This window comes from Rhamphochromis longiceps, linkage group LG3 (genome assembly GCF_057381845.1).
Source record: "Rhamphochromis longiceps isolate RC_006_pf linkage group LG3, R_longiceps_female_GT1.1, whole genome shotgun sequence".
Lineage (NCBI taxonomy): Eukaryota > Metazoa > Chordata > Actinopteri > Cichliformes > Cichlidae > Rhamphochromis > Rhamphochromis longiceps.
Genome location: NC_140559.1, coordinates 34522487 through 34547755, shown reverse-complemented (window position 1 = coordinate 34547755; position 25269 = coordinate 34522487). Strand labels below are relative to the sequence as shown.

Below are 25269 nucleotides of genomic sequence, written 5' to 3'. Positions count from 1 at the left end.
GACTCCCATATATTCGAAGATGGCGCTCAGTAAGGGTAAGCTGTCGTTAGAGCAGATGTCCAATGACAGAACACCTTTCGGGTTCAGACAAACTGTTTCTCCCAGTCACACTATACCCAAGGTCACACTGTCATTGTCCCCCAGAAGGACAATGAAGTCACAAAGTGGGGTATTTTTCCACACCCCACTCAGGGAACCCAAGAAGGCTGTGTACTCTGAACTATTATTTGACACATAAGCACAAACGACAGTCAGGTCCCCGACCCTGTCGTCCTTTAGAGAAAACTCCCAATGTGCATGTACCCAGCCAAGGGATTGCAAGTATACTCAACAGCTCTCACCAAGGGCAGCTGCAGAGTGGAGCAAAGTACAACAACTCTGCATGAAACTGTTTATGAACCCAACCTGTGCATTGAGGCAAGTTCCACTATGTCAAGCCGGTATCTCTTGGCCTTAAGCACTAGCTCAGGCTAGTGACATTTCATGTACCCAAAGTCAGTTTTAGCAACTCGGGATCAGACCACCAACCACAGACTTTCAACCACTGCCTAATCCACTCTGCATCAGACTCCTCCTGCAAGTAATGTGTCCACAGGAAGGGTGGCCTCATGGGCTAAACCCTGACCACCATTCACTTGCTGACAATGTTCTCCTCTAGGCTTGGCTCAAGTATGGGGCCTTTTTAGCTCCAGCCCAGCCAAGGAACAATGATCCAAATGGTTTGCGTGATTCAAACTTAGTTTACCCTTTTCACCCAGAATAAGTTGCTTTGGGAGAACATACCAGAGGTTAATTGCCACCAACAACATAGCTTCTACGACACACAGCGAACACCATGAGACCGGACAGTGTGCGCACCGCGGATGACGTCAGTGCGCACACTGTGTCTGAGGAGGATGTGCGGAAGTGCTTCAGGAAGGTGAACGCACGCAAAGCTACTGGTCCGGACGGGATTCCCGGCCGCGTCCTCAGGTCATGCGCGGCTCAGCTGGCTGGAGTGTTCATGCACATCTTCAACCTTTCCCTCTCTCTGTCTGTAGTCCCAGCCTGCTTCAAAATGGCCACCATCGTCCCTGTACCCAAATCCTCCACCATCTCCTCATTGAACGACTGGCGACCTGTAGCCCTGACCCCCATCGTAAGCAAATGCTTCGAGAAGCTGGTCAGGGACTTCATCTGCTCTGCACTACCCGACTCACTGGACCCTCTACAGTTTGCATACCGCCACAACAGGTCCACTGATGATGCCATAGCCCTGACACTACACACTGCCCTGTCACACCTGGAGAAGAGAGACACGTATGTGAGAATGCTGTTTGTAGATTACAGCTCAGCATTCAATACCATCGTTCCCTCGAAGCTGGACAGGAAACTGCAGGATCTAGGACTGAGCAGCTCCCTCTGCAGCTGGATCCTTAGCTTCCTGTCTGACAGACGCCAGGTGGTCAGACTGGGCAGCATCACCTCATCCCCCATCACACTGAACACTGGTGCTCCACAGGGGTGTGTACTGAGCCCTCTCCTGTACTCACTCTACACCTACGACTGCACAGCCACTAACAGCTCCAACATCATTGTGAAGTTTGCGGACGACACTACAGTGGTGGGTCTTATCACCAACGGTGATGAGACGGCTTACAGGGAGGAGGTCAGCGCCCTGACCCACTGGTGTCAAGACAACCATCTCACCCTCAACGTCGCAAAGACAAAGGAGTTGATAGTGGACTTCCGGAGGTGCAGAGAAGTACACACCCCCATCACCATCAACGGCGCTGCTGTGGAGAGAGTGAGCAGCTTCCGGTTCCTTGGCGTACACCTGGCTGAGGATCTTACGTGGTCAGTACACACAAACAAAACAGTGAAGAAGGCGCAGCAGCGCCTCTTCTTTCTCAGGAGACTGAAAAGATTCGGCATGAGCCCCCGCATCCTCAGGACCTTCTATCGCTGTGCCATTGAGAGCATCCTCACTGGATGCATCACCACCTGGTATGGCAACAGCACCGCCTACAACCACAAAGCTCTCCAGCGAGTAGTGCGGTGCTCTGAACGGATAATTGGAGGTGAGCTTCCCTCCCTCCAAGACATCTACAGGAAGCGCTGCCTGAGGAAAGCGGGGAGGATCATCAAGGACTCCAGTCACCCCAGCCATAAACTGTTCAGACTACTTCCATCAGGAAGGAGGTTCTGCAGCATCCGGTCCTGTACCAGCAGACTGAGAGACAGCTTTTTCCATCAGGCCATCAGACTGCTGAACACGTCATAGACACCTCAGCTTCACTACTGGAACTTCAACATTATGCACTCCACACTGTATATAAATGCCACTTGTTTTGCACATATTCAACTCTGTATATTTTATATATTTTATTATTATTATTATTATTATTATTTTATTTTATTTTTTTACTATTTAATTTGTAAAAATGTGTATACACACACACACACACACACACACGTAGGAAAATATTTAGTATACACATCCAGAAATGCATACACTATTATATATTGTACATATATTTATTAGTTTCAGGTTGGCCATTCTTGTATTTTGCTCGTTTGTGTTGTTGTGTTTGCACATCTCTGTTGCTTGTGGGGCTCGCACACAAGAATTTCACTCGCATGTGCTATGCCAGTGTGCCTGCACATGTGATGTGACAATAAAAAGTGATTTGATTTGTGATTTGAAATCCCTCCATCACAATAAGATAGCATTGGAGGAGCGTTATCCTTCATATCCTGCAGGAAACAGGAGCTGTTTGTTCAGCTTAGGGTAAGCTAGTTTGCTTCCATTCAAATGCAAACAAAGTGAAAGAAGGCAAATGTTTTTAACATAGAGTTTTAAAATCTACTTTCCCCCAACATCAATATAAATAATATGCAGCTAATCTGGCATGTTTTAATGTACAGAGAGAGAAAAAACAATAATAAAGTGAGAAGATGAAAAATGAATGATAAGCAGTGTAAAATATTCTCCTGCTGCAGGTACTGTGGGGAACCCTGGTCCATCGGGTAGACTGGGCAGGACTGGAGTTCCTGGTTTTCAAGGACCTCTTGGGGATCCCGGACCTCCTGGTTTCCCTGGATCCCCAGGAGCACAAGGTCAGGATTTTTGTTTATCTTCGACTTTTTAATAGCTTATCACTTCTAGCATGTTCTTATTCATTCCCCCGTCTTCTTCAGGGTTTCCTGGTACAATTGGCCCTCGCGGCATTCCCGGCAGCGTCGGCCGCAGCCACAGCATCGGCTACACTCTGGTTAAGCACAGCCAGAGCCCCCAGGTTCCCATGTGTCCTCAAGGCATGGCCAAACTGTGGGAGGGCTACAGTCTGCTGTATGTAGAGGGACAGGAGAAGGCACACAACCAAGACCTCGGTATGAAAACACTGTCAGGCTCTTATGAACCATAAATACTAGTTATAGCAGTCTTTGTGTGGCACAATTAAAGGTTTAAAACCTCCCTTTGTCTCTTCAGGTCAGCCGGGGTCGTGTCTCCCCAGGTTCAACACGATCCCCTTCCTCTACTGCTCGCCCAGCGAGATTTGCTACTACGCTAGCCGCAATGATAAATCCTACTGGCTCTCCACGACCGCATCCATACCCATGATGCCCGTGGAAAAGGAGGAGATAAGACCTTACATCAGCAGGTATTGTACACTGTGTTACTTTAGTCAAGCTGCCTGTCATATACATGTGCATACAATTAATGAAGCTTTCATCTGATTATATGAATAACACAGGTGTTCAGTATGTGAGGCTCCATCTCAGGCAGTGGCGGTCCACAGTCAGGATATGACAATCCCCAACTGTCCTATCGGCTGGAGGAGTCTCTGGATAGGATACTCCTTCCTAATGGTACGTAGTTAATGGCAGCTTCTACCAAACAGATTTAGACCAGCAATTAGATGAAGAGGTTATTTCTCCCCATGGTTCTGCATACTGCCAAATTGTCTTCAGAGATGTCATATTTAAAAAAAATGTCCTTTCATTTCTGACACAGCACACAGCAGCTGGTGCAGAGGGCGGCGGTCAGTCCTTGGTGTCTCCTGGTTCCTGTCTGGAGGACTTCCGGGCGACTCCGTTCATCGAGTGCAACGGCGCCAGGGGCACCTGCCACTACTTTGCCAATAAATACAGCTTCTGGCTGACAACCGTGGATCCAGAAAATGAGTTTACCTTCTCGCCAGCCAAGGAGACGCTGAAGGGAGGCCAGGAGCGCTCCAGAGTCAGCCGCTGCCAAGTGTGCAGCAAGATCTTGTAGTAGGCAAAGGTGAAAGATGGAGGAGTGAGGCGGGGAAACATCAGGAGGGGATTCACTAACATTTCAAGAATTTATGATGGAGGATGAGATGGATTTAAAAAAGAACACGTGACTGACTGAATGGACCTTTCTCCTGTGCTGTGATGGTTTCAGAATCGAGTCGAGCAACATCGGCCCCATTTTGAGAGTTTTTTAATCCCCTGTAGGAATGAACGGCTTTTAAAAAAAGAAGAAGAAGCTGGAGGTAGGAGGAGGAAAGAGAAGAGTCCCAGTGTGAGCGATCTTCTCGAGATTATCACTGATAATGGTGCTATTCTTTATGTATGTGTTTATTACGTGTCAGCTTTCTTGTGACAGATGTCAGCGAGAATCATTCTCGGCTACCTCGGAGAGTGCCCCCACCCCCATTTAGCAAACAACTGCCCCGCACACACGTTAAGCACCCAATTTAAAGGTTATCAGCTCAGGAAGTTGGTCGTTATTGGTTCTTGTCGCTCCCATAGATACTGACAGCAGGCAGAAAGTCTCTACACCAACTCTGACGTCTGACTGTCATATCTATGGGACAGACAAGCCTACAAATGCTTTTCAATGGGCTGATCACGTTCGAAGTGGGTACATAAGAGCTTAATGTGAGATGAGAGTAAAATTACAGATTGCTGGTTGATTTTAAGGTTTTAAAGCGAGTTTGCATTATCTTATTGGGCTGATCTGAGCAAAGCAGATATAAAGCTTCACTGAAATCCCATCTTTGGGAAGATGAAACCTGTTTTCTTCATAAACTTTTTATTCTACGGCAGTTTAGCATCACGAAGGTGCCCACTGTAAACACACTGGGGATTTTTTCATGTGTTGCATCAATACCTGCAGTATATTTGATGTCGGCCACTTCATTATTGGTTTGAAAATCAACTTGCCAAGACATGTGACTTGCTTGAGGTAAAAATGGCGTTGAAGCTATCCTTTGTTTTTAAGTTTTTGTGATATTTGGATTATTTTTTGGTGCCTTACAATCGGACGTGTGAATTAAAGGAGTTTTAGCTTCATGTAAAGATTAAAAAAATCTGTGGAAAACTATAACTCATTAGCAAATTATTTTTTGCATAAACAAAAAAAGACTAGAAGTATTTTTTTTATTGGACTCCAACAAAAAAACATAAACAAAGCAAGTTTCATTTCTTTAAGTGCTGGTTTTCATATAGAAGGTGAGAAGCATCATCTGTTTTGGGGAACAGAAGGAACTTAGAAACAATCTAAAGTATTCCTAAACATGTCAAAGTCCCAGCGTAAGCTTCACGTAAGCCTGTGTACATTTCACAGTGGGACTCTCAGGTTGCTGCTACGTTACCGTTAGTATGACTTTAAAGGTCAAGTCAGATTTTTCTGTGCAACAGCTGAAATGACAATAGAGAGCTGTTGTTATTGCACTGATGTGGACACAGATGGTTCAGAACATCAAAGGGGCATACATATCTCCACCTCCACTCTCACAGGTTTTCTCTATGCTGCGACCAAACAAGTATTTCTTTTGATTATATCACACTTTTTAAGGCTGCCATTCGCTTGCATTTTTCAAAAAGACACAAAACACACGCTCTCTGATAGATGAATTATTGCTGTACATAGTGCTTACTGTATTTTTCAGCAAATCATGTTAGCGCAAAGGTCTATGATGTTGTTACTCGGTTCCTTTCTTTTGTTTTTGTGTCCTCGGACAGGTAAGAAGGTGGCAAAAGGACAATTCTGTGCCTTTAAATATAGATTTTGCAAAAACAAATACAAAAACACACAAAAAATTTGAAATTGTATCTGTTTTTGCATTAAATTTGGTTTTCCTCTGAGTCAAACAGGTTCATCTGTGCTTGGACAGTGGAAGCTACAGCATGACTTGTAACCACTACGACCTCTAGCACGTCTCTCTCTGCTGGTAGCCCTGACTTTAACGCTGTGCCACATAGTACATTTGTGTCTGTATTGTTTTTTTTGTAATCTAGATTTGTAATTATTGAGTCGTGACACTAGCCCCTGGTTTTATTTACTGAGAAGTGAGGGAATGGGAAGGTAATGATGTGTACATTAAATTTTATGGAAAGGAAAACATGCCTGTGTTTTTATATGGGAGCTATATTCACCGCTGATGATTTAGGATGCTAACAGCACACTTTATTGCCAGTTTGGACTTCACCGCTCGTTCAGAGCCAAATGGAGAAACATGCTTTAAGATCCCTGAGTGACAGAAAAGAAATGCAGTTTTCCTCAAAGAGGATCCATAACAAATCAAAAGTGGCAACGTAACATGTCTGTTCCTGTAACGTGTGTTTCTGTGCTCACACACTTTGAAATAAAGTCTCAAAACTACTTAACAAATGCATGTTTTTTGTTTTTAGCTCAACATGAGGAAGTGAAGTGAATTTAAATATAAAATCTGTAAAACCAAATGTTGCTGCCAGTGGTACTGGTTCATTTCACAAAGTGGATGTAATAGAGAAATAGAAGATACAGCCAGACGGTTGAAACATGAGCACATTTGGGTGTTCTGATAGGACAACGACTCCAAACACACATCAAAACTGTTTTTAGAATAGATAAAGCAGGCTGACATTTACAGAAGGGATAGGCCTTTCCAATGGCTCCATGGTCCATCTCAGAAAACCAACAACCTTTAATTAACTCTGCCATGCTGCCAAGAACAGTGGCCAATCCAGCTGGAAGTATGCGGTTGTTTATGTTGTTTACCAAAAGCATCTTAGCAAAGGACATTAACCCAAAGCTTAGTGGAGGAATCTACTTTTGACCATGTGTGGATTAGAGAAAATCCAAATTAAAATTAAACTTGTGCATCTGAATACCTTTTTTTTAGTCATTACAGATGTGTGCTTTAATCAATCACTACACCCTGGAAAGAAAACAGTTCAAAGAATTTATTAAAAGGCCAAAGTTACCATGCCATGTGACCATGATGATGTAAGATGCGCGAAAGTGATTAAATAAAAATAATTAAGAACAACTATTACAAAAAGGAAAAGGCCAAAACAATATCAGAAATGAAAATTGCAGAAGAGATAGATCACAAATTCTGTTTCTGCCTCTTAGTTTTTATTCACATTAATAATTTTTATATGTTTCTATTTAAAATTGGAATAATAAAACACAGATAGATAGATAGATAGATAGATAGATAGATAGATAGATAGATAGATAGATAGATAGATAGATAGATAGATAGATAGATAGAACCTTCGCTCCAGTCCAGTAGGTGGCGGTAGTTCACCTTTTCAAAAGAAGAAGAAGAAGCGGAACTCGTAGCACAACAACAACATTGTTAGCAGCATTAGCTCGCAAAAAAGCGAGGAGACTTTTTTCTTCTTATTTGGGTCCCATTAACAGGTGAGTGTAATAACCGAGGGCCGTCAGAGAGTGTGAATGTGCAGTCTGTTGCCCTGTGTGCTTGTACGGTCGGAGAATCGCACATTTGTGAGCCGTTTCAGCTATGTGCACAACGTTAGCTCTCAGGCTAACGCTAGCTCCTAACGTTTTATTTAGTGGTTGTGTGCAGAAGTCACTGCATGCAAAGAGTTCTCGTACAGGATGAAGATTAAGGTGTGATGATGAGGATGCAGCGCTGTTGGATTTGTCCTCCTTGGTGAAATAGTTAGTCGACAGCCAGAGAAAATGACTACACATTCATGAAAGCTGATTTCACGAGAGCTTTTTGTATTCTGCTCGTTGTATCCTGTTAATTACAACGTATACTCGGATACAGGCGTCATTGATACTTGTGGTAACGAGCGGTGTGCACGGATGGGTCCAGATACTCAGAAGGTTAGACGTCAAGATGTTTTGTGTGTCAGGTTTCTTTACTAAAACTCATATTTCTTGAACCACAGAGGCCTAGAGATACACGCAAGATTTACCACGGATACATCAGTTGTCTTTTTTTAAGATCTGAGGAGGTTTATTGCATACTGACTTGTCTCGTTATTAAGGGTTCAACCTTCAAATGGTTGGTGAGCTCCACAGTCAACATATCCCAGTTCAACAAGCATCTTTGGGATGTGGTCGAGCGACAGATTCTCATTATGAATGTGCAGCTGACAAATCTGGACTGACACTCAAAGCCATTATACAACACGCCTCATTCATACAAGCACTTGCTCTATGCTTTGAAATGCTTTCTATCTAACATTCATACACATTCATACTCAAATGGATGCATCGAAGAACAGCTTGGTATCTTGCCCAAGGATACACGCAGACTGGCCAACCTTCCAGTCAGTAGATGATCTAGTCTACCGCCTGAGCAACAGCCACCCCATACAGTGTGATGGGGTTAGGGGTGCTGATCATGCAAATGTGGACCAGAATGGTTCCAGCATCTTGTTAAATCTGTGCCTTTTCTAAGCAGCATTTGTATTTTTCTATTCTTTAACTTACTGCTCTGACTGAGGTCGAGCCCGTTGTCCAAACAATTGTGTTTGACCTGGGCTAAAAGTCGATGTTTGAATCAACTGTTATTACTGTTGACAGAGGCCAAGTGGAGATAATCTTGCATAAGAGCACAAAGGAATTTATGCTTTGATGGCAGAGTGATAAAGTCACAGCTGTGCAGTCACAGCAAACATCAGGTATAAATAAACAGTGCTGAGTAACAATAAGTGACCATAGGTGTGTGAAGTTGAAATAGTGTGTGTGTGAGGTCAGGCAGAGTAGAGCCAGTGTGACTCATTCAGGAGGATGGATTTAAAAAAAGAAAAGCAAACACCCACAGTGGTGGGGACCATGATTTGATCTGTTAATACCTGGTTAAAGCATGTGTCTGTAGCTGTAATGCTTAAAAGTATAAAAGGTAAATTAAAAAGTTGGAAGTGAACAGCAACAAGATCCACTGTTGGATTTCTCACCGATTTTTACACTGGCTGCCATCAGAACTACTTTAACTCTACTCAACATAGAGTCAGCAAGGTGTTAAAAATGTTCAGTTGGTGAGCCAGTGTGAGTTGTACCCTCAGGAGTTGCATCCAATCTGGTCTTCTGCTGCTGTAGCCCATCTGCTTCAAAGGTTGATGCTCTTTTGTCTGCCTGTCAAGAATTAGTCGACTCTGCTCATTCAAAAAGGAAAAAAAAGAAGGTAGTCCATTCCATGTTTTGGGAATAACTTGTCCATTCCAGTCTAGTTAATTGGACGAATAATACTCAACTTCGGGTTTTCAGTTAATCCATGAAGGGTGAACAAGCAAAGAAGTCAGAAGTAGAGCAGGGCGATATGGCCAAAAATATTTATCACGATATACATTTAAAAGTTTGCGATAACGATATAACTGACGATATAATTGACACTAGACAAAATACTTTACAACTCCACAACTTTATTAGTGCAAAAAACCCCATCAATGTATTTTCACTTAAACAAGCAGCTGTTTTTTATGTGCATTAAAGTTATATAAAAATTTTACAGTGCAAATGCAAATTCCTTGCTGACAGTTTAACCAAAAGGCATTTCCAGTGGAAATTGGCCGACATATCCTCAGCATAACCATGTATAATAGCCACAAAACTTAAAAAAGGTTATACACACACAATACGGTAATATTATGTTGAAGCACAGTACGTATCACTCCGCGAGGCTCCTGCCTACGATAGCCGTAATGCTCCGACAATCCATCAAGCTGTGGGGGTTCGTAGCTTAGCAAAGTCGCACTAAAACATTTGACAGATTTTCGAGCGCCGTGTACATAAAATCGTTTCGAGGTCAGTAAACACAACCAGAGTTCATACATAAGGCACACAGGATTATAAGGGGCACTGTCGATTTTCAGAAAAATCAAAGGATTTATTTTAAGTGTGCCGTATTTTCCAAAAAACACGGTAATAACGACGGCCCGCTAGCATGCTCTACCAAAAATAGTGCTTTGTTGTGTGTCTGACGGACGAAAGCTAAACCAGTTCCACACCAGTGAAGTTGCATTTTTACAAACCAATTCTGGTTCATCTGTTTCATTCAACGATCCGCTTTCGCTCTTCTCATTCTGCGTCGCCGCCATGTGCGTATGTAAACAAAGGCACTGCGCATGCGTGTTTTACCCATATTCTATGGCGATATTTCATTTTCTTATCGTTGCCCAAAATTACACCGGTATTACCGTGAACAGTATGATACAGCCCAGCCCTAGTCAGAAGTTCAACAACAGAAACGATGCAAAGCCAAATCAACTAGATCATCTAGCTAGTGTACTTACGGTGCTGGAGCAGTGTTGATCGGTCCAACGTGAGATTCACTACATGTGGACTTAGTATGACCTGAGGTCCCAAAATCACCACTTCTTGCTGCTACTTTTTCCAGCCCCCCAGAAAACACACAGTGCCTGGTAGACCCCATGAGAAAGGCTTTAATCTGCACTCCTACTGCGCCAAGTCAGAGTGATCTTACTGGCTGACTGTACAAATGAAAACACACAGAAATTCATTACAAAAACCACATTCAAAATAACTAATCTGGCACTCGCAGCAAGGTGTACCTAACGAAGTGGCCAGTGAGTGTAAATAGTTGTTAGACACAGACTTTGACTTGAAATTTAAATAAGTACCCCATAAATACTGCTGGTGTTATACTCCTTGACTTCAATATATCTTAATTTATTTGAATAATTTTTTTTTTTTTTAAAGAGGAAAATACACAAATTTGTAATTTTGGACGACACTGTTGTTGCTGTTTTCTTTTTTTTAAAAACTTCCAGTAAAAACTATGCAGAATAAAACCTTTCATAATTAAAGAAAAAAAAGAAAAAACTTATGAGCTATGTGATTCTTTGCCACTAGGTGGCAGTACTCGCTGTCTGAAAGTGAGAGAGGGGAAAGAGCTAATGTAAGAAAGGAGAAATGAGAAATCACTCAGCAAGTCTCGAGTGCAGGTTTCAGAGATGGTGAAGAGAAAGCAGGAGAGGAGGATTCATCAAAAAGTGTGGTGAAAGATGCAAACACAGAAAACAGGGAGTTTAAATGTGTTTGATAAATGTGCCTTAAGAGTTGGGAGATGGACTCAACCTAATTGATCCCTGACGCTTAATTTCAAAATGCCAGCCAAGTAATCAGGTTCACTTTAAATAACTGTCATGCCAGTTAGACGAGAGAAAGATGAGGTGCAGTGACTTTAACTCTCAGATGAGGCAAGAAGAAAAAAGATGATTTGGATTGTGATGGAAATCCGAGGAGAGGGAGCAGTATTTCCAGTCTGAAACTTGACTTCTTTTCTTTAAAAAAGCAGAGAAATCAGAGAAAGTGAGGAAACAAGTTTAAGAACTGAGCCTCTTTCAACACTTGCTGCTCAATTTACACCACCCTTCTTTCTAACAGGGGAGACAGATGCAGGTAGGTGGAGTGGAGTGGGGTGGGAGTGCTTCCAGAGGGAGCTCAGCATGCATCTTAGTTCAGCATTTAGAAAACATCTCCACATTTTGCCACTTTGTTCACCGTCTCAGGTACGCTGGAATTTTCGGACACCCACTCGAACATGTCCTATGTCTTCATCAACGACTCGTCGCAGACCAGCGTGCCTCTGCTGCAGTCGTGCATCGATGGAGACCTACCCTTCGCCAAGAGGCTGCTAGAGACCGGATGCGACCCCAACATCCGTGACAACCGGGGCCGCACCGGCCTCCACCTAGCCGCCGCCAGAGGGAACGTGGAAATATGCCGCCTCTTGCACAAGTTTGGGGCCGATCTGCTGGCGACGGATTATCAGGGGAATACGGCGCTGCACCTGTGCGGCCACGTGGATACGATACAGTTCCTGGTGTCCAACGGGCTGAAGATCGACATCTGGTAAGAATTCAGAGTTCAGGTGATGACAGTGAGCTGTTTCCACCCTGAGCAACTTAATGTTCTCTCATTTTAACTCCACTTTTAATTTCATGTATATCAACTATTCAGAATCATGTAGTCATGCATGATTCATGTTGATATGGTAGAAGCTAAAAGCCATGTGGTGTACTGAGACTGTTTGGGTTGTAATACCCTCTCTAAACAACTTAAATCTGCCCTTTAGAGATTTCTGAATGAATGAAAATAGCACTAAACTCAAATTAAACTGCAATGAGCAAAGCTGCTCTAGAGATGATCTGAATCCACAAAGAACTGACAACAGAAAAGAAGCAAAAAGAAACAAATTTAAAATTGAGCAGACAGCAGTACTCTGAATCTTCAGTCGGAGGTTGGTGTTAATTCTGTCAGAGTATTCATTTAATGTTATTTGGGTTGTTTTTTCTTTGTAACTGCTTATTGAGCATCTTAAATATATAAAGTTAGTTGGGGAATTTGAATCAAAGTATCATAAATTTCATGAATGAAAGAAATATAACTAAAAGATAAGTCTTTTCTATGTAACTGCTGCTAAAATCCCACTGGTGGAATTCACCTTTCACCTCTCAGCAGAGCAAATCGAATGACTTCCTGTCCCCTCGGGGGGAGTGCACTGTTGCTCCCCTCAGAGGAGACGAGAGGAGTATTTGGTTCTGTTTGTTTGCAGTTTTCAAACTATTGTGTTCAAATCGTGTGTGATGGTAAACACCAATGAGAGTTCGAGCTGATTTCATTTTGAGGGAAAATCGGGTCAAGGTTGCACCAGATGTGAAAATTGTTAAAACCTTTAGATCACGCACATTTTTCTTTTGTATGGATCGTCTTCAACCTTCACAACCATTTACTATCATCTTGGGCACCATGAGTAGCATTTCACCTTTACCAACTTTTGGGTTATCAAGTAAGTTGTGAACAAACTAAAGCTGAATATCTGATGTTTCTCTGGGAGACTTTAAAGCTCTGATAAATAATCCTGTAACTGAAGAGTGCAATAAACCAGACTTTGTGTTTTTGCTGGTACTGTGATATCGCTCCCCAGCAGACACAAAAATGATCACGTGAGCATGAACACAACAGGAAGTCTCTGAACTCTTCATGCATGTAAATCTAAACCAGTGTCTGAAAGTGTCAGACATAGTACACATTTTGCTGTGTGTGTTCAAATGCTTACAAGATGAATGGATACGGATAAGCTAACAGATCTCAGTCACCCCATGGCAAACACAAGAGATGACCTCATGCTGCTGCTGTACTGATTACCCTCTTTTTAGACTGTTAGACTTGTCTGAAAGATGCCCCTGATGAAGCTGCTGAAATATGACACAAACACTTAGATACGTTCTGGTTTTTCAGGGAATATTTGGGAGTTGTGAAATTGTTTTAATTCACTAAATGAGGTCATCACTTACTGCTATGAGTTGATGTTACGTAAATCACCCATACCCACGACAAAGCCAGTACCAAGGCCACCTGACTCATTGTTTGCTGGGATTACTAAAAAGGATTCAGTGCTTTCAGTTTTCAGTTGAACTTAACTAAAACATTAGCTTTTAATTCTACTGTGCAGACTAATCATATTGTTTTTATCTGCAGGCTACATGTGTGACTGTAGTTATGTATGCACAGTTGTGGAACAGCATATTCACATCATGGAGGTTTCCTGGTTCAAGTTACAGTGGGGCAAAAAAGTATTTAGTCAGCCACCGATTGTGCAAGTTCCCCCACTTAAAATGATGACAGAGGTCAGTAATTTGCACCAGAGGTACACTTCAACTGTGAGAGACAGAATGTGAAAAAAAAATCCATGAATCCACATGGTAGGATTTGTAAAGAATTTATTCGTAACTCAGGGTGGAAAATAAGTATTTGGTCACCTCAAACAAGGAAAATCTCTGGCTCTCACAGACCTGTAACGTCTTCCGTAAGAAGCTTTTCTGTCCCCCACTCGTTACCTGTATGAATGGCACCTGTTTGAACTCATCATCTGTATAAAAGACACCTGTCCACAGCCTCAAACAGTCAGACTCCAAACTCCGCCATGGCCAAGACCAAAGAGCTTTCGAAGGACACCAGGAAAATCAGAATCAGAATACTTTATTGATCCCTGGGGGAAATTATTTTTTGTTACAGTGCTCCATTTTAAACCAACATTAAGACAAGACAGACAATACACTAACTAAGAATAGTACAATATATACATATATATACATACATACATACATAAGTCACTTATAAATAAATATTTGGAAAAGAAACATGTGTAGCTGTAGCAGCAAACAGTGTGTTAAGTGGATGCGTTGTACAGGGAGATGGCCACAGGCAGGAATGATTTCCTGTGTCGTTCAGTGGTGCTTTTCGGTAATCTCAGTCTCTCACTGAACGAGCTCCTGTGGCTGACCAACATGTCATGGAGTGGGTGGGAGGTGTTATCCAACATTGTCTTTATCTTGGACAGCATCCGCCTCTCCGACACCACCTTGAGGGAGTCCAGCTCCATCCCCACAACATTGCTGCCCTTACAGATTAGTTTATTGAGTCTGTTGGCATCTGCGACCCTCAGCCTGCTCCCCCAGCATGCAACAGCATAGAGGATCGCACTGGCCACAACAGACTCATAGAAAATCCTCAGCATTTTCTGGCAGATGTTGAAGGACCTCAGTCGCCTCAAAAAATAGAGACGACTCTGGCCCTTCCTGTAAAGTGCTGTGGTGTTTTTAGCCCAGTCCAGTTTATTGTCAATGTGTACTCCAAGGTATTTATAGTCCTCCACAATGTCAACACTGACCCCCTGGATTGAAACAGGGGTCAAGTGTTTCCTGGTCTTCCTGAAGTCCACGATCAGTGAAAAGTATTGTAGACCTGCACCAGACTGGGAAGAGTGAATCTACAATAGGCAAGCAGCTTGGTGTGAAAAAGTCAACTGTGGGAGCAATCATCAGAAAATGGAAGACATACAAGACCACTGATAATCTCCCTCGATCTGGGGCTCCACGCAAGATCTCATCCCGTGGGGTCAAAATGATCATGAGAACGGTGAGCAAAGATCCCAGAACCACACGGGGGGACCTGGTGAATGACCTGCAGAGAGCTGGGACCAAAGTAACAAAGGTCACCATCAGTAACACACTACAACGGCAGGGAATCAAATCCCGCAGTGCCAGACGTGTTCCGCTGCTGAAGCCAGTGCATGTCCAGGCCCGTCTGAAGTTTGCCAGAGAGCACATGGATGATACAGCAGAGGATTGGGAGAATGTCAGGTGGTCAGATGAAACCAAAGTAGAACTTTTTGGTATAAACTCAACTCGTCGTGTTTGGAGGAAGAAGAATACTGAGTTGCATCCCAAGAACACCATACCTACTGTGAAGCATGGGGGTGGAAACATCATGCTATGGGGCTGTTTTTCTGCCAAGGGGACAGGACGACTGATCCGTGTTAAGGACAGAATGAATGGGGCCATGTATCGTGAGATTTTGAGCCAAAACCTCCTTCCATCAGTGAGAACTTTGAAGATGAAACGAGGCTGGGTCTTCCAACATGACAATGATCCAAAACACACCGCCCGGGCAACAAAGGAGTGGCTCCGTAAGAAGCATTTGAAAGTCCTGGAGTGGCCTAGCCAGTCTCCAGACCTCAACCCCATAGAAAATCTGTGGCGGGAGTTGAGAGTCCGTGTTGCTCGGCGACAGCCCCAAAATATCACTGCTCTCGAGAAGATCTGCATGGAGGAATGGGCCAAAATACCAGCTACTGTGTGTGCAAACCTGGTAAAGACCTATAGTAAACGTCTGACCTCTGTTATTGCCAACAAAGGTTATGTTACAAAGTATTGAGTTGTATTTTTGTTATTGACCAAATACTTATTTTTTCCACCCTGATTTACGTATAAATTCTTTACAAATCCTACCATGTGGATTCATGGATTTTCTCTTCACATTCTGTCTCTCACAGTTGAAGTGTACCTCTGGTGCAAATTACTGACCTCTGTCATCATTTTAGGTGGGGGAACTTGCACAATCGGTGGCTGACTAAATACTTTTTTGCCCCACTGTAATACAAAACTCGTGTGTTGGATAAAAGAAATAATAGATTTATTTTGTTCTTACTGCAGTAACCACAACGGATCGACTCCTCTGGTGCTGGCGAAGAGACGCGGAGTCAACAAGGATGCTATTCGTCTGCTGGAGGGGCTGGAGGAGCAGGAGGTGAAAGGCTTCAACAGAGGAGCCCACTCCAAACTGGAGACCATGCAGATGGCTGACAGTGAGAGGTGAGCAGAGCTGGAAGGAGAGAGGGTGGAGAGCCAATCGGGACAGATCATGCAGCCAAAGCATGATCTGTCCTGATTGGCTCTCTCCTGCAAAGCAGGTAGAGTTTCAAGCAAGACTTCACACAGCTTTAAGAGCAATAATACTGACCCAGAGAACTGTTCTGTGCCTGCTTTAAATTAGACTTAAAATGAGATTCTGGAAGGGTCTATCTTCATTTTAGCTCCTACACTGATTGTGGGTTTTCTTAGCTTTACCACAGAAAAAAGGAACAAGAACAGAGTTACATGTGAGCGATAACAAACTTCTGTGTGTGTGTGTCTCAGTGCGATGGAGAGCCACTCCTTACTGAACCCGAACCTGCAGAGCACCGAGGGCGTCCTGTCCAGCTTCAGGACCACCTGGCAGGAGTTTGTGGAGGACCTGGGCTTTTGGAGGGTCCTGCTGCTGCTGGTGGTCATCGCCCTCCTCTCCCTGGGCATTGCCTACTACGTCAGTGGGGTCCTGCCTTTCTCCACCAGCCAGCTGGAGCTGGTGCACTGAGTAAAGGCTGGGAAGAAGGGTGCGGAAGAGGCAGTAAAATAAATGAATGAAGGTCTGCGTTCAGCTTTGTGTATAGAACAAAAACCCAGAGTTTTGTTTCTTTGTTGCCCACATTTGATCCTTTTTTATTGTGGTCTTAACAACATCATATGATCCTGTTAGTAAAGCGACGCAATTTAAAAAATATTATAAATATTTTTAGGTGATTAACGAGAGAGGGCGGTGACTCAGAGACTTCATGTGTGGCCTAACACCTCGACTCATTGATAGACTCATTTCCTCTTCCTCACACTTGTCATGTCATCCCTGTTTGCTCTGTTACAAGCTGTATATTGCTGATGTTTTGTATCTTTTCATTGTTTTCTCTCACTTGTTATTTATTCAAATGTCTTTGGTGTGAATTTTTCCCTCGCTGTCTTTCTTTCACACAAATACCTGCAGCCTTTCTGACGGGAAACAGTTTTGTCAGGATAACAGAGCCGACTGCAGAGAAACACCTGGGCTGAGTTTAGATGAAGCTTCAGGTTTAACTGGGATTATGGCAGCAGATTAATGCTTCTTACTTTGTTGTATATTCATTTTATCTTAATGTGCTTTTGTTAAAGGTTTTCAGTGTTTATTCCATCAAACATTTGAAGTCATTTAATGTGCAAAATGAATAAAATCATGACTGTAATCTGCATCAGGTTAGAGCGTCACTTTGTTACCAACTCAAAACTTTATTGGCACACAGCAGCTAACCTGAGCTTTTTACAAAGCGCAAAGAAAACAGGAAAGACTGCAAATCTGTAGAAACAGGCAGGATTAGTACTCGCTGTAAATGAATATACATACAGAACTTGCTCTCACCAATGGGGGGAAAACCTTCAGCTGTTACTGATCTTTGATGATTCAGCATTTTAATGATCTGGGTGACGGTAAGAAAGATGTTACAAAGAAAAACAAACACTTGAGATTCTTGTTTGTACCGTAAATTGTTGGAAGACCGCAAATCAAGCCTTACTGGAAGCTTTTTCAGGTATAAGCCGTACTTTCATTCAGTGATTGTACACATTGAGTGTACAGTCATTTGTACCCACCTTTTTGCTCACACTCATTTGCAAATGTTCAGTTACCCCGTACCCACTGCTGTTGAAGAGCTTTGAGACACACAGAACAATAACAGTTTCACTGAGGAAGAAAGATGGACAATGTCACACTCTCACCCATGGCTGTTTATTGTCCTGTTTTTTAGTGACATATAGACCCTCCCCTGGATGTGCCCTGTTAGAAAAGAGAATATCCTGTCAAATTAAGGCTAAGACTGTTAAAACCAGGCTGTGATGTGTTTGACTTCAACTAATATCAGTACATAAATGTGTCACCGCTTTTTTCCGTTACATAATGTGGTAAAGTGCTGTAGGCTACATGTTTGGTAAAAATGATTTAAACAGAAGTAGTTTTGTTTTGACATTCTGGTTTTAGTTTGAGTGTGAATATAGCACACAGCCCTGCAAGTTCAAATTTTATTCACCATATGCAGTGGCAGGTTGCCCTGCAGTGGAATGAACCCGACCTTACACACACAACACAGACATCACATGGGGATACAAGTCAGAGAACGGTTGCATTACAGAAAAACCACTGAAATGTATACTACAATGGGAAAGTACAAGAGGAACAAAAGAGACCTCTACTCATGCTGTGCTGGAGGAGGACAGCATGAGAACAGGAAACAAAAAAACTCCTCTGCACAGAAAGCACATAAATGTCCACAGTACAACATTATAGAGCACGTGACCAGCAACAGGGGTGGGTAGGGGATGAGGAGTAATCCCAGGCAACACACTGCGCCGACTCTCCAGCACAGGCCCAGACCCGCCCGTGTTCCCCAGGAGGCAACAAACATCGAAGGCGTTGGAAGGGGAGGGGGATGAGTGAGTGCTTATCAGTGTAAGTGTATGTGTGTGCGTGTCCATAGTTCAGCTGAGACAGTGTCCTTCGCCCTGCCAGGCTAAGGAAACAGTCTTCCAGCCAACCCAGGTGGCCTTGCAAATATGACATCCATTATTAATTGAAGTCATGTTTAGTCCACATAACGGTTTCAGTGAACCATGCACTGCCCAAACACATTCAGACTTGCTAAACCAAAACAAGGCAAAGCTTCAGATAAACCTGCATAAGGTTACTCTACATTTACACTTTGCTCTTTGAATGCTTTGCCTTGCAGTGTCACACCTAAGAGGATATTCAGTTTTAATAAGCTTCACCAGGCCTTTGCATGTAAGTCGTCATCATGTTCAGTCATCTGATGAGAAAAATCAGCCATGGCATATTGTCAGACTCATGGTAAAAGCCCTCGTACGGCCCACTTTGATCTCAAGGGTGCAAAACCTGCAAAACTCCCCTTTGTGTCAGTGTGAACAGTACGACTCGTGCAGTTTTACTGCATGATGTAGAAATACTGCTGCAGTAATGAAAGAACATGTGCTCACTAGTATAAAAACAAAAGGTTATGGTAGTGATTAAATTTCAAGAAAGTAACTCACGTTATTTCACAAAAAAAGTCTTTTTATTTTAATCAGAATATATAACAAAAACAAAATCCCCCACAAAAAATTACATTTTCTATGTTTTAAGTGTTATTGTTTATCTATTACTTAATTGTTTTAGTGTAGTATGAATGGCAGTGGGGGATTCTTTTATGCAAACTGTAAAAGAGAAAATACACTATCAATTCAGAATCTCATGTCCAACATCACATATTCCAAGGTTGTCCAGTGGGCCAGATTAGAGTCTCTGCTGGGCCGATTGTGGCCCTCCGGCCATAGGTTTGACACTCCTGCCCTAGAACATGCTGTCCAAACATCTTTCTTTTTTCGCTGTCTTACAGCTGCTAACATTTCAGATTAGGTAAAATTACAGTTGATGACATAATAATGTTGAACTGTCTTAGCAGTTCAGTGAAACTATGAAATCAGCTCCGCCTGAGAGTCAGGCATCATCCATGCATACATACACTACCACTGTTACAGTATCACGCTATGATATACCGCGCTATATTGTAACATACATACAATTCTATTCTGATGTTGTGTTCTCGTGTTCTACACTGTTCTATGACATTATATTCACGAGACCCCTGGTGGGCTGTGAAGGAACTGCAGTGTCAAATAAACTATTCTAAGTACTTAAGGGGAAAAAAGCTGCTGATTGTTATTTAACAGAATTTGAACTTTGCGCGATTTCTAAATGTCTAAATGAATTAAAAAAAAAATAAAATTTTGATCAAAAAGTCAAAAATTAATAACACCGTGATTCTGAAGTGAAGGGGGCAGTATCATTCGGCGTGAGATAAAAACGTCCGAACGCGTAAAGATCGCTCTCCATTTAATAACCGAAATTATATTTTGATCAACAGCTTATTAGTATACAACAGAGAGCTGCAACAGTTATGAAAAATCACGTATTCCGCATAAACCTGTCGTTTTTACCATCGAAAAAAACGATTTACTGTTGATTTATTGACATAGAAATTGGGTCTAGACTCTCGTGCTTGAGCAATAATTGGCCATCATTAATAATCAGAGCCAGGAGGCCGAGCCTAATACTACAGCGCTGCACACAAGCCTGTGCAAATCGTTTGGCTCAACCTGAGGCCCTTTAGGCCACTAAATCCAATGTGGCCGCTCATCTGATCGTTTAAAACCTGTTTTAAGTCGTTTTTGGTACATTCAAAGTGTAGGCTTTAGGTTTTTAATGTGTATATCGCACATGTGTAGCATTCATTTCATTCTTTAAGGAAATTCGTTTAGTGAATGACAGACAGAAAACTTTTTTTATTTTCCAAAGAGAGAAAAAAGACAGATTTAAATAGCTCTACATACTATTATCATGCTGACTTTCCGATCAAGTCAGTGATGAAATAGGACATAATGTTATCAATGTAGTCTTTTCTGTGTGTTGATAATACCACACATAACGATCATACCGCGTTTTGTCAGTTTTCAACCAGTGAATCATTAATTTGACCTTAAACACTTTGGTGGATGTGAGCAATCATTACATCATTTAATCCGAATTCTGTCGGAAAATACAAAGAGAAAAAATATGCAGTGATTTGTGTTAAATAGTAATAAATAAATAAATGCTGATGTAAAAATTACCGAACAATTTGTCTTCTTTGTATCCGCCTCAGAAAATGTTTGTGTGGAGAGCGAGAGGGTTTGCTTCATTAGATTCTGAGAGGTGTGGACTAATTTCTGCTTCTTATTTAACAAAAAATAAATGTAAACATACGTTTAAAAATATTAAAATGAATCCAAGAAGCACTGTGGCCTAAAAATGTATTCATGTGTATTGTTTAATGGCAGAATCACGCGTTTGACGTTTATAAAATGGATTCTAATAGGAAAAGAAGGTGAGCCTGGCTTTACATAATTTATTTTCATTTGTCAAACCACGTGTTTCCGTCTGGAAGGAGGAACTCTTAACCTAAGCCGAGGCCTGATGGAGCAGGCGAACCACGAAGTGTCCGTGAAAAACTTCACCGTGAACACATTCAGGCCTGTGAGGCCTGAAGGCACTGAAGGTGAACGTGTATCGCCTCACTCAGGCAGTGGTGTAAGCACACTGTTTATTTAATCACACACAGCTGAAGCAAGATATTAGAAAAATAAGAAAAAAGTAAATTAAGACAGGAAACAAAAGCTTTAATCGGTGTAAAAAAATCATAATAATAATTATAAGCTGCACACATTAATAAGCTGAAGCGCATTAATAAGTTAAAGGTTGCCAGGTATTGATCCTAAAAGTCTTCAGACGTCTGCCTGGGACGTATTTGATGGATGGTGGCCATTCATCTGCAGAGGAGGACGATGGCTCAGAGGCTCCGACGCCCCATTTACATCATGTCGTTCATCTCCGGGTCCAAAGCGTCGGAGAAGACGTGACAAGTACGTGGAGCAGTGAGATTTCAGGAGCCATCCACACACAAGGCCGCAAACCAAAAAGACCACAGCTGTGATGCAGACAGCGACCAGAGTTCCCAGTCCGCTTACTTCTAAAGTCGTCTGTGTTGGCTGCAGAGGATACAAGAGCAGAAATGTGATCAGATTCATGGAACTTTACATGAAGCTGTTTCAGGTCTGACATATAGCCGTAATGATGTTATCTATTCAATCGGGGGGCACCACATTGCTCTTTATGTGGTGTCTTAATACTGAATCTCTTCCTGTGGCAGGCTAAATATGTGTCAGTAGTGATGTCATATGACATGTTGCAAAAATGGGTTGCATTTATGTTAGTGGTATACATTTTTACATAATATAAAGTATCATATCGCATTATCTGTTATATAGCGACATGCATTTATGTTCATTAGCGCACAGAACTGTGAGACAAGCCGAGAAAAGTCTCAGAGTGTGGGGCTCCAATGATAATGGCCTCACCAATCGCCAGCAAAGCGCAGTACATGTACATTAATGCAAATATGTATGACAACTGGAAACAACAAACTTGTTTTATTGATTGAGACAAATAAGACGCTCTGCAGTGTCATCAGAATATGAAAGCACGCGAAGAGGAAATACGAGCTGATTCAAGAGTAAACAAATGCGTCAAAGCCTCGATAGTTTCGCCTCACTTGACAGAACTGTGACTGATGTGGACAAGAAGACTGATGTGATGATGTGATTTACTTTTTCAACACTTTGATTTTGTTTTTTTACTCTTTACATATCAGCATAAATAGCAGTATTGTAAATTTCCCTGATATGATTTGGAGGTTGCATCCACACCTGAGCGAGCAGCTTCACCACCAGTTGGGCCTGCAATAAATTAAGAGACACTCAGCTACTGTGTGCAGATTTGAAAATGAATATGCACCTATAGGTAAGACACTGGCCTGATGGGATTGACCTCAGGACTGCTCCACCGTCCTGCACTCAAAGGATATATTAGTTTTAACTGAAGATTAGGTGCTCTGTGAGGCACGAAAATGCTGTTTAACAATATTTGACATGGTTTTAACATGTTTATAATGCCCGTCTTTCATTGAACAGGGTTGAAAATCAGTGTTTTTGTGTTTACTCGGAAAAACAAGGAGTTGTGGATGGACTGTGAAAATCAAAGACAGATGTAGTTCTATAAATAAAGGAACAGAAATTTTGTCTTCCTCTAATAATGTGGGTAACATGGTTGCACTGGTTTCTGACACACTCAGACTTGTAAGAAATATTACATTATGTTTGACTCATAGTGTCAGCATGGGACTCCATCCTTTCACTTCCTCTTCGTCTATCTCAGAACGTGTTGGTCTGTCTCACCCTGTTGCAGGCTGAATGTGTTTCACGAACAGTGTTCTGTCATTTAATATATGTTGAAATCAACATATATTAAATAACAGAAATAAGTAAATTGGTTTAACAATTATAAAATATGAGCAACAGCAGAATATTTTTTAAAGTATTTATAATTTTATTTGACTATTATCAAGAAGTTGGAACAGGATAAAAATCCCATTCTCAAGAGCAGTTTGATTTCAGTTTGTTTGTTGATCAAAATCTGATTATCTGCCCTCGTCAGTGCCTCCTCCTCCTCTTTGCTGTTGCAGAGTTCTCCATAACCACTGCTGATGGATCTCAAATTTGTGTCTTCTCCACATTGTGATCGTTCCCCACCAACACTTGTGTGTACACGGTCTGAATTTATCAGGCATCAGATATCAGAGGATCCAAAAGGCTGCTGTAAAGAAGAACATGAACATGGTCCATGTCCAGCGAGGACAAGAAGACAGGACAGAAATGTTGGTCACTGCAGTTTGTAAGTTTTAACTGGATATCCCATTCACATCTGTCTGTGGCTAATAAAAAACTAAAACTGTATACTGCTGGATCCTTTTGGGACTGCCCCCAAATCTTACTTTGTCAAGCGAATAAGAGTTAAAATAAGTCAGCATCTCTGCCAAAAAATAAATAAATAAATCCCTTCATGGAAAGATCTGTGGCTGACCACACAAGGGCCCACCAAGTCAGCACTGAAGACGTGGTCTGACCTCATCACTCCCAGTCTGGGTCAGAAAAGTAAGCTGCGCCTTTGAAATGAAGCGAAAGTCACTTGTGTTCAAGGCAGTAAGGCTTTGTATATAAAGCTATATCTAACCACTTCGCCGTGAAAGTGTGACCAGTAGAAATTAAAACCGAATGCGCAGCAGAAAGACGAACAAACAACACCAATCACGCTGTTTTGTAACTTTGGAGTCACGTGTAAAAATAAATAAAACACACACATTTAGAGGCAATGTACTCACCATCAGTGTAGGCTTTAGCGTGCTGGTCAAGGATTCAGGGACGATCTCTCGAACTCGCAGGCGCACAGCTGAGCTGTGTCGCTCCGTCTTGTCCACGTCACAGAAATAAACGCCTCGATCCCTCAGGTGAACTCGCTTTATGGTGAGGGACAGGTCTGCCCTTTGGTACCAGTCTGATGATATTGATACCCGGCTTTCAAAGCCATTCCCCTCAGTAACCTGGGGAGGATTCAGCTCCAGCACCACCTCTCCGTCTCGCCTCCACTGCGCAGACTTCACCCTCTGACCTGCTGTGATGGAGCGGCACGGCAGTGCAGCATCCTCACCCTCATCTGCAACAACTTCAGAGGGCAGGAATACTTGCAGATCAGTGAGCTCTAGCTTCCCTTTCTTCTTGCATGTAAAGTCATACATGCCCTGGTCATTTAAATCTACACTTGTCAGTTTTAAAAAATCGCTGCTTACAGTCACCCGGTCAGTGTAAGCTCGCCCCGGCTCCCAGTGACCATGAAGAGACGCCACCACCTGAATGCTGCGGTCCTTCAGGTGTAGATTCAGTGCCCCGTGTCCCTTCATGCACTCATCTGAGAGTACAAACTTAACATCATCCCCTACACTCGCCTGGATCAAGTCTCCAAAGACCTGGCTGATAAAAACTAGAAGAACAGCTGCAGAAAATGGTAACCGTATCATCCTGTCCGAGTGGTAGTGAAGGGACTTAAATCCAGCTCAACGCGTAAAGGGTCCTTTCGGAAGAGAAAACTCCTTCTAAGCAGGGTAGAGCAGGGCGGGCCAAGGTAGTAGAGAATAAAACTTTGCGAAGTTAATTATAATGTATTTGCTATAGAAACATAATATAAAGCAATCCTGGCCAGTAGCAAGAAGAATGAAATATAAAAAAGAAAAGAAAAATCCAGCGGCGAGCAGACAGCTTCCCCACACGTCCTCTTCCCTCCTTTCGTCGTTCTTTAGTTGCTGAACTAATGTAAAGGGGAACAGCAGCTGTCACTTTTCTTATAAATACCGACCATATCTCATTGATCATCCGGGTCAATACTTA

The 25269-nt window shown here is 42.4% G+C and overlaps 3 protein-coding genes across 7 annotated transcripts in view; 2 read left to right on the top strand and 1 right to left on the bottom strand.

Moving 5' to 3' along the window:
• col4a6 (collagen, type IV, alpha 6) overlaps nucleotides 1-6625 on the top strand; it is a 155035-nt gene extending 148410 nt beyond the window's left edge. For all 5 annotated transcript variants that reach the window (XM_085395369.1, XM_085395387.1, XM_085395393.1 and 2 more), the window contains 5 exons: nucleotides 2983-3099; nucleotides 3181-3372; nucleotides 3473-3644; nucleotides 3738-3852; nucleotides 3998-6625. In XM_085395369.1, coding sequence (XP_085251495.1) covers nucleotides 2983-3099; nucleotides 3181-3372; nucleotides 3473-3644; nucleotides 3738-3852; nucleotides 3998-4258 — 857 coding nt within the window. In that variant the 3' untranslated portion in view covers nucleotides 4259-6625. The remainder of the gene's footprint in view (nucleotides 1-2982; nucleotides 3100-3180; nucleotides 3373-3472; nucleotides 3645-3737; nucleotides 3853-3997) is intronic.
• A 907-nt stretch (nucleotides 6626-7532) lies between these two features.
• Nucleotides 7533-17601, top strand: ankrd46b (ankyrin repeat domain 46b). Its single transcript, XM_085395348.1, has 4 exons — nucleotides 7533-7645; nucleotides 11734-12076; nucleotides 16222-16380; nucleotides 16705-17601. The coding sequence occupies exons 2-4, from the start codon at nucleotides 11766-11768 to the stop codon at nucleotides 16919-16921; spliced, it is 687 nt and encodes a 228-aa protein (XP_085251474.1). The 5' UTR covers nucleotides 7533-7645; nucleotides 11734-11765; the 3' UTR covers nucleotides 16922-17601.
• Nucleotides 17602-21717: 4116 nt separating this feature from the next.
• LOC146674252 (uncharacterized) lies at nucleotides 21718-25170 on the bottom strand. The gene is made up of 2 exons (XM_085402382.1): nucleotides 24210-25170; nucleotides 21718-21981 (listed from the first exon to the last, which is right to left on the bottom strand). Exons 1-2 carry the CDS (start codon nucleotides 24900-24902, stop codon nucleotides 21718-21720), a joined length of 957 nt encoding a protein of 318 aa, XP_085258508.1. The 5' UTR covers nucleotides 24903-25170.
• Nucleotides 25171-25269: the final 99 nt, after the last annotated feature.

Excerpts from the sequence above, each read along its gene's own strand:
- LOC146674252 (XM_085402382.1), bottom strand. The coding sequence starts at position 24,902 with ATGATACGGTTACCATTTTCTGCAGCTGTTCTTCTAGTTTTTATCAGC. Across the intron at positions 21,982-24,209 it reads CGCTAAAGCCTACACTGATG|CCAACACAGACGACTTTAGA; the intron begins GTGAGTACATTG and ends TATCCTCTGCAG.
- ankrd46b (XM_085395348.1), top strand. The coding sequence starts at position 11,766 with ATGTCCTATGTCTTCATCAACGACTCGTCGCAGACCAGCGTGCCTCTG. Across the intron at positions 12,077-16,221 it reads GGGCTGAAGATCGACATCTG|TAACCACAACGGATCGACTC; the intron begins GTAAGAATTCAG and ends TTCTTACTGCAG. Across the intron at positions 16,381-16,704 it reads CAGATGGCTGACAGTGAGAG|TGCGATGGAGAGCCACTCCT; the intron begins GTGAGCAGAGCT and ends TGTGTGTCTCAG.